Source organism: Leptodactylus fuscus, chromosome 3 (assembly GCF_031893055.1).
Source record: "Leptodactylus fuscus isolate aLepFus1 chromosome 3, aLepFus1.hap2, whole genome shotgun sequence".
In the NCBI taxonomy this organism is placed as follows: domain Eukaryota; kingdom Metazoa; phylum Chordata; class Amphibia; order Anura; family Leptodactylidae; genus Leptodactylus; species Leptodactylus fuscus.
The window spans coordinates 238,937,115-238,946,246 of NC_134267.1; the positions used below are offsets into that span (position 1 = coordinate 238,937,115).

Consider the following 9,132-nt stretch of genomic DNA (forward strand, 5'->3'; position numbering starts at 1 on the left):
AACCCTTTCCTTTCTGCCATTTTTCATTTTTGCTTTTTATTTTACATTGCCTGCTTACGAAAAGCCATAACTTTATTTTGTTTTGTTTTGTTTTCCTTATGGATTGATTCAATTACGGTGACACCAAATTGATCTAGTTTTTGTTTTTAATACCTCTATAAAATTTTAAAACTTTGAAAAATACAAAAAAAAAAAATAAAAAATTGTGGCTAGATTCTGACACACGTAACATTTTATAGTCGTATTCACACATTTGTGTTTCCCATAGGATGCCGACCCCGTTTTTACAGACGGCATACTGTATGTATCCATTCGTTTCAATGTCCTCATTCAGACATCTCTTTTTATCAATATTATTAACTAAATAAACTAAACAAATGGTGTCTTTTGTATTCACGATCGGTATAAATATGGTGTGATTTCTTTATTTCCATGAGTTAGCACCAGCATATTCCGCAAACAACATATTTACAGACATTGTCAGTCCCTGTGCCGTATAGGGCACAATATAAATTGATAATTTTATCGTGTGACACCAAATATTCCTACATTGCTTACTATGTTTTGTGACAGTCATTTCATAAAGTATACATCGGATCAGGAAAAAGAGGTCCAGGGCGGCACTCAATTGGCTCAACTACATTGGGTGGAAGATCACAGAGGGAACTCAAAAACATATACGGGGAAAATTATGTGCTGACCAAAGTTGTTATCTACAGAGGATTTATTGACAGTAGTCACATGAAAGGAAGAAATGGTGTGCAACTCAGTTATCCACTAGTGCTGCAACCCAGAGCCGCACCTCTAATGAGGTGAGGCGGCGGCCTCAGGCGGCACTATGGAGGGGGCGGCTACGTGGCAATTAGATTTTTTTTTTTTTTACTTTCTTTCTCCTACACTAGCGTTGGACAGGGCCGCTCTGAAAACAAACCGAGCGACCCTGTCCTGCGCTGGTTTGGACTTGTGCATCTCAGCCCAGGTGATGTAATCATGCCTCCTGCACTGAGACGCAGACTGCTTTTGCTGGGTGAAGTGAAGAGGCAGTGGCAGTGGGAGCAGCAGCGAGGTAAGTCACATACTTTTTTTTTATAATAGGCCCCTATCTGCTGGAATATCCTCCAGCAGGTAGTGGCCTATGTACCTACCTCCCCGGGCCTGCTCACTGCTTCCCCCACTTCCCCTTCTGCTATAGGATGCAGGGATGGCTGTGAGCAGGCCCGGGCTAAGGCCGCGCACCCACTACCATTATTATTATACTCAGGGGTCTTCGTCAAAGCAGGAGTGCGAAACGTACATGGCTCAGAGTGGAGGTCGCAGCAGTGAGCTAATCATGTTGGTTTCATATGTTTGCACCATATGGTGTGTTTGCACGCTGCATGGCACTTATGCTTTGGGCTGTATAACAATATGTCTAGGCTACATTTTGTTCTTGCACTATGTTTGGGTATTGATGTCTGGGTATGCACAGCAATATGCTAATATATCTGGTCATATGAAAGCATTTTCAAAATATTTTGTATTATTACTAGAGATGAGCGAACACTAAAATGTTCGAGGTTCGAAATTCGATTCGAACAGCCGCTCACTGTTCGAGTGTTCGAATGGGTTTCGAACCCCATTATAGTCTATGGGGAACATAAACTCGTTAAGGGGGAAACCCAAATTCGTGTCTGGAGGGTCACCAAGTCCACTATGACACCCCAGGAAATGATACCAACACCCTGGAATGACACTGGGACAGCAGGGGAAGCATGTCTGGGGGCATAAAAGTCACTTTATTTCATGGAAATCCCTGTCAGTTTGCGATTTTCGCAAGCTAACTTTTCCCCATAGAAATGCATTGGCCAGTGCTGATTGGCCAGAGTACGGAACTCGACCAATCAGCGCTGGCTCTGCTGGAGGAGGCGGAGTCTAAGATCGCTCCACACCAGTCTCCATTCAGGTCCGACCTTAGACTCCGCCTCCTCCGGCAGAGCCAGCGCTGATTGGCCGAAGGCTGGCCAATGCATTCCTATGCGAATGCAGAGACTTAGCAGTGCTGAGTCAGTTTTGCTCAACTACACATCTGATGCACACTCGGCACTGCTACATCAGATGTAGCAATCTGATGTAGCAGAGCCGAGGGTGCACTAGAACCCCTGTGCAAACTCAGTTCACGCTAATAGAATGCATTGGCCAGCGCTGATTGGCCAATGCATTCTATTGGCCCGATGAAGTAGAGCTGAATGTGTGTGCTAAGCACACACATTCAGCACTGCTTCATCACGCCAATGCAATGCATTAGCCAGTACTGATTGGCCAGAGTACGGAATTCGGCCAATCAGCGCTGGCTCTGCTGGAGGAGGCGGAGTCTAAGGTCGGACCTGAATGGAGACTGGTGTGGAGCGATCTTAGACTCCGCCTCCTCCAGCAGAGCCAGCGCTGATTGGCCGAATTCCGTACTCTGGCCAATCAGCACTGGCTAATGCATTGTATTGGCGTGATGAAGCAGTGCTGAATGTGTGTGCTTAGCACACACATTCAGCTCTACTTCATCGGGCTAATAGAATGCATTGGCCAATCAGCGCTGGCCAATGCATTCTATTAGCTTGATGAAGCAGAGTGTGCACAAGGGTTCAAGTGCACCTTCGGCTCTCCTACATCAGAGCCGAGGGTGCGCTTGAACCCTTGTGCAGCCTCAGCTCTGCTACATCAGAGCCGAGGGTGCGCTTGAACCCTTGTGCACACTCTGCTTCATCAAGCTAATAGAATGCATTGGCCAGCGCTGATTGGCCAGAGTACGGAATTCGGCCAATCAGCGCTGTCCAATGCATCCCTATGGGAAAAAGTTTATCTCACAAAAATCACAATTACACACCCGATAGAGCCCCAAAAAGTTATTTTTAATAACATTCCCCCCTAAATAAAGGTTATCCCTAGCTATCCCTGCCTGTACAGCTATCCCTGTCTCATAGTCACAAAGTTCACATTCTCATATGACCCGGATTTGAAATCCACTATTCGTCTAAAATGGAGGTCACCTGATTTCGGCAGCCAATGACTTTATCCAATTTTTTTCAATGCCCCCGGTGTCGTAGTTCCTGTCCCACCTCCCCTGCGCTGTTATTGGTGCAAAAAAGGCGCCAGGGAAGGTGGGAGGGGAATCGAATTTTGGCGCACTTTACCACGCGGTGTTCGATTCGATTCGAACATGGCGAACACCCTGATATCCGATCGAACATGTGTTCGATAGAACACTGTTCGCTCATCTCTAATTATTACAGCTTATACATTTGCATTGATATAGAAAGTCCTTCTGGAACTATTAGTTCTTTTTAGGCCTGGGATAATGTGTAGCCTTGGTATCAATACCTATCTGGACACGGTGCTTCTACCATTTTAGGTGTCTTTAAGCTATTTACTAACAGTGTACTGCATATATACTGGTCTGAATAGACCTCCATACCATCTATTGGACTGCAGGTGCAGACTAGGGTTGAGCGATCGAGATTAGAAAAGATTGGTTTCCGATCCACAATCGAGTAAATTTCACGATCGCGATCGAATTCCAATCTCGTTCTTTTCCAGCAGGATCGAGGTCAGAGGTTATCTCAAGATTGGCTCAACCCTAAAAGTGACTTTTCCCATAGAGAAATATTGATCCTGGTTAAGGATCGGGATCGGAAAAGATGGGATTCCGATTTGCGATCGAGAAAATTTCACAATCGGGATTGGCTGGAAAATGATCGGAAATCGGATTTTAAAATCGATCCTGAAATATCAAGATCGTCTCAACCCTAATGCAGACTATATTCATGAGACATACAGTACATTGTATGTGCATTGTTGATTTGAGCGATTCTATTGACCTGGCTCTTCTGCTGTGACCTCCACTCTCTTTACTTTTTGATGTTTTTATGTTGTCTGGTTTTTCTTCATGAATTATATTTAATAAATTATTTTGATGGAATACAATTTATGGTTGGTGTATTATTGACATGGATACCTAGTTGGAGTCCTAAATACAAATGTCACTCTCAACCCAACAATGAATGTCCTATTGACCACTCGAGGTGATGTACAGAATATGGCTGTAGATCATCGTAACGATTAGGGTCCAGGATCTATGGCATGGAAATGTTACACACACCAAGTATTGTCCCATTAGACTATACACTTTGTTGACGTTTTGATGTGTTTGGACTTACACAACAGGTTTGGAGGGAATTATAATTTATAGCATTCAGTTATAGCATTCAGAAGCATTCTGCTAGAAATTACAAAAACAATCTGTAGAAATTGTCTACCTAACAATTTAGAATTTAGGTAATTTTTTGTGTTGTGCCTAGGTCATTTTAACTATCTCTTGAAATATATAATATAAAGCGCAACACTCAACTGGTTGAGTCTTATGAAACACTTTGCCCACCCTCATGATGAGCGTCTATTCACATATCTTATGACTATGTTGTCTATGTTATCTTAGCCCTATGGGTTAATATGTGAAATTTTGTTCAGGACTGTGGCTGAGTGTCCGACCCAGGGATACAGAATATTTCTACAATGGCCTTGTCTATAACAGGGTCAGGGGAGTGAATTGAACCTAGCCATGTCCCTTCTTCAACCCAATAATTGATAACCATTGATAGTAGACCTGTGGATATGAGAGAAAGCTCCTTGAAAAAAAAAATATTTGCTTGTTTTTACAATTTTTTTTTACAATTAATGCCAATTTAATTTCTGTCTCGCTGCAATTTGTCTCATTTATGGAAAACAAAATAATTGCTCTCTAGTGGTGAAGGCTTCCTTGTAAAACCTTTAAAAGCTGAGGTCTCACATGAGATGTGGCCGGATCTATACATCATCTCACAATACCAATAGATATATTTTTTTAATTTTACTAATTATTTTGTGTTTTTTTTGTTTCATTAGTATATTCATCTTTATTCACTACTAAGAAATCACATTTCTTAATGTCATATTTATCTTCTATCTACTACACGATCTTCTCTTATCTTCTAGGTAGATTGTCTCCAGTATCAGTCAATATCTCAGAACGCTAGCTTATTTCCATGTTGGATTGAAGACTATGTTATTATTCTTCATATGATGGAGACCAAGAACAGAACCTTTATCACAGAATTTATTCTACTTGGATTTACTACGGACCCCAAGATAAATGCCGCGCTCTTTGTCTTATTCTTTATCATCTACCTGGTAACATTTATTGGGAACAGTCTCATAATATATGTAATTGTCATCAACCCCAAGTTACATAAACCCATGTACTTCTTTCTCTGTATATTATCCATTCTTGACTTGTCTTATTCCACCACGGCTGTTCCCCGATTATTATCCGATCTCTTCTCTACTGAAAGGACCATCCCATACATGGCTTGTCATCTTCAGCTCCATGCCATCCTTCTGGTGGAAGGTTCCGAGTGCCAACTTCTCGTTGTGATGGCTATTGATCGATATATCGCCATATGTCACCCTCTTCGCTACCCCGTCCTCATGCGTTGGGGTAATTGTTATAAGTTGGTGGCTCTTGTATTCATTGTTACCTTTATGCTTTGTACTTTCCCTTCAATTGTCTCTCCCTTTACTGTGTGTCATAACCGGATCAACCATTTCATGTGTGAGATGTTGGCTTTTATTAAACTGTTATGTGAGGACATCTCTACCAATGAAGTTCAGATATTTTCCATCAGTTTCCTCACTCTCCTTGTTCCTCTTCTGCTCATCTTACTATCTTATGCTCGTATCCTATACTCTGTAATGAAGATTCAATCTGCAGGAAGGTCTAAGGCTTTTTCCACCTGTACGTCCCATCTCGCGGTGGTGGCTTTGTACTTCGGGACAGTCATGATGATGTATTTTGGTCCCGCATCCATGTACTCTACGGACCAGGAGAAATATAGCTCCATATTTTATGTTATTGTATCCCCAATGCTGAATCCTCTCATCTACAGTCTCAATAACAGGGAGGTTAAAGATACAATTAAGAAGGAACTTCTTGCAAAAAGCTCTAAGTAACTTACAGTAATGGAGTGTGAAAATAACTGTGTCTATGAGATGCCTCCGACCTGGATGAACTGTTCTGTTCTTTGAGTCCATCAATGCTGGAGATATATATACCTATATATGTATTACCTTTTGTATTTCATGACATGCATACTGTCCTCTTTGTTTCTTGGTTATCTGTACTTGGAATACAATAATAAAGTAACTATGCCCAGAACTACAAGGAGGCCATTTTAGAATGTGCTTGGATGAATATAACCATATCGTGTTGGTCTCCACCTTCACATAGAGCTATTTGATTTCGAGCAATAGGTTCAATCCCAGGTCAATATCAAGTAAAATAGCATAGAAGGGAGCAATGGCAACAAAAAATCTGTGAAAAATTGGACAACCATTGTGAGAAGGTGACAGGCTGAGTGCTGGAGTGCAGATATATCAGCCCCAGGTTTCTGACCTATATGTGGTCCGGGGCAGATCTAGAGTAGATCTCAGCACAGGTGTAGATCCCGGGCTCATTACTGACCCATAAAAGGCTGCAGCTCTGGCATTGAAGGGCAGTTCCATGAGGCGAAAGTAGTAGTGTGGGTCTGTCCCATAACCCTGAGTCCGGTGAGACTATATTGTGCCTGTTTTGTTTGTGTGGCTGGAAGTAAGCCACATGTATAGTTAGGTTATCTGCTCTGCAGGTTTTTATTTTGTTTTTGCCTGAAGTTAAGGCTGTATTTTGTTTTGTTTTATTTTGTGTCTGAAGTTAAGATTTATTTATTTTCCTGTTTTTTTTTTCTAAATAAACCAGTTTGCTGCACTATTTGTGTCCCTGTCTTGACTGTGTGGGTCCGCACCACTGCTTCTACCGAGCTAACTTCCACACACCATGTAAGGTTTTCTTCTTATAAACATTTTTACTAATGTGTGTAAGTTTTTGTTGTTTTTTATTTGCTATTTTATATTATTATTTGGGTTGTGTCAATTGATGTTTGAACATATCTATTTTTGCCAAACCAATCCTTGCCAGACCTTATTGCACACCATTCTGTGAGTCCTTGTTGTCCCATCCATATCCATCTATTCTCCTATTATGCCTATAGAAGAGATGCTCATACTTTGACTGCCATGTAGAGGACCCACCAAGATCCCCAAACCACCTGAAGACCACCCAGAATATATATGTTGTTGAGGAGGGGACATGCAAAACTGCACATGAGTAGAAAGATGTCATATGTCAGATCTTTGGCTTCTCTAATTTATGGTATTGGATTGGAAGATGTGAGAAGGTTTTGGGGATCAACAGGTTCTCATTAGAGATGAGCGAACACTAAAATGTCCGAGGTTCGAAATCTGATTCAAACAGCCGCACACTGTTCGACTGTTTGAACGGATTTCGAACCCCATTATAGTCTATGGGGGGAAATGCTCGTTTCAGGGGTAGGCAACATTCGATAAAATCATACTTACCAAGTCCACAAGTGACGGTCGGGCTGGATTCTGCTTGAAGTCTCCTCCCGGCGCAGGGTCCCTGCGTCTTCTTCCGAGTGGAATTCACTCTGTCTAGGCATCCGGCCTAGGCAGAGCCGACTGCGCATGCGCGTGTATGCGCGTGCATGCCCGCACATGTGCAGTCGGCTCTGCCTAGGCCGGATGCCTAGGCAGAGTGAATTCCACCCGGAAGAAGACGCGGGGACGCAGCGCGGAGAAGACTTCGGAAAGGTAAGAGAAGAACCAGCGTTGATTGGCAGAATGTATAGCATTCTGCCAATCAACGCTGGTTCTGCATAGAACCTTAAACTTTGAAACTTTGAACAGCTAGTAGTGTTCGATCGAGTATGAGTATTTCGAATACCGTAGTATTCGATCGAACACCTACTCGATCAAACACTACTCGCTCATCTCTAGTTCTCATCCTTGGGACTTTAAAGTTCTATTCTGTATTTTCTTTGGTGTCTTAGGTGTGTTAATCTGTAAGTGGTTGAGTAACCGATGTCAGTCTGCTGGCTTGACCAACCTGACTGTTGGGAAAACCCAATATTATAGAAGGCGATGGATCTGTTACCTACATAGGAAAGCTGAAGAAGTGAATGTGTATAAAGAATAGGATCCTCTGCAGTTCGCTGTTGGTACCCAAGTGAGGTGTTTGGGGTCGGAGGGTGTTCATTGTAATGTCCTAAGTATGTCTGCTTTTTATTGCAATGTGTTTATTTCACCTGGACTATGTGGCCACCTATGTGAAGTCAGATGTCTTTTGTAGATAATTTGGAATTCAATTCTTGGAACATCTAGAGTTCTGAGGGAATTGCCCTGTGACTTTAAAAGTAATGAATCATCATGTTAAGGGGACTTTTAGAGGGTGGATTCTGACTTTAAGAAAGGACACCTATTCATATGTTAAAGGCTTTGCCCAACGTGTACCAGTAGCAAGAGGTTCTTTTTAGACTCAGTAATGGTTAGTAAAGAAAAGAAAGTACCTGCCAGTCCCTCCACTGGCTACCCATAGCCCAGCGAATTGAGTTCAAGCTACTAACGCTAACATACAAAGCCACCCACAACCTGTCCCCTCCATATATCTCTGAACTAATCTCACGCTACCTGCCCACACGTAACCTCAGATCCTCCAATGACCACCTACTCTGCTCTGCCCTCATCCGCTCATCACACAACCGTCTCCAAGATTTCTCCCGTGCATCCCCCTTACTCTGGAGCTCCTTACCAAGACACATAAGACTGACCCCCACAATCACAGGCTTCAAGAAGGTCCTGAAGACTCCCCTATTCAGGAAGTCCTACAACCTCCAATAACACTATCACCGCACCGCCATCTGTACAGTCTCCCCCTCTCCTTCTGTCTCTACCCCCCTTCCCTCATAGATTGTAAGCCCTCGCGGGCAGGGCCCTCTACCCCACTGTGCCAGTCGGTCATTGTTAGTATTATATCTACCTGTATATTCTGTGTATTGTATATAACCCCCAAATGTAAAGCACCATGGAATTAATGGTGCTATATAAATAAATAATAATAATAATAATAATAATAATAATAATAATAATAATAATAATAATAATAAAAAGAAAGAACTTACAAAAAGTGGCACAAAAATAAAGGACTATGTGTCACTGAAGTAAAATGCAAAATTA

At 42.3% G+C, this 9,132-nt stretch overlaps 1 protein-coding gene across 1 annotated transcript; it reads left to right on the forward strand.

Moving 5' to 3' along the window:
* The first annotated feature begins 5,088 nt into the window (after window positions 1-5,088).
* On the forward strand, window positions 5,089-6,015 carry LOC142198646 (olfactory receptor 2A5-like). The gene has a single exon (XM_075269674.1). It carries the CDS (start codon window positions 5,089-5,091, stop codon window positions 6,013-6,015), a length of 927 nt encoding a protein of 308 aa, XP_075125775.1.
* The last annotated feature ends 3,117 nt before the right edge of the window (window positions 6,016-9,132 follow it).

What these genes read in the sequence shown, in the direction of transcription:
- LOC142198646 (XM_075269674.1), top strand. Translation starts at nt 5,089, where the DNA reads ATGGAGACCAAGAACAGAACCTTTATCACAGAATTTATTCTACTTGGA.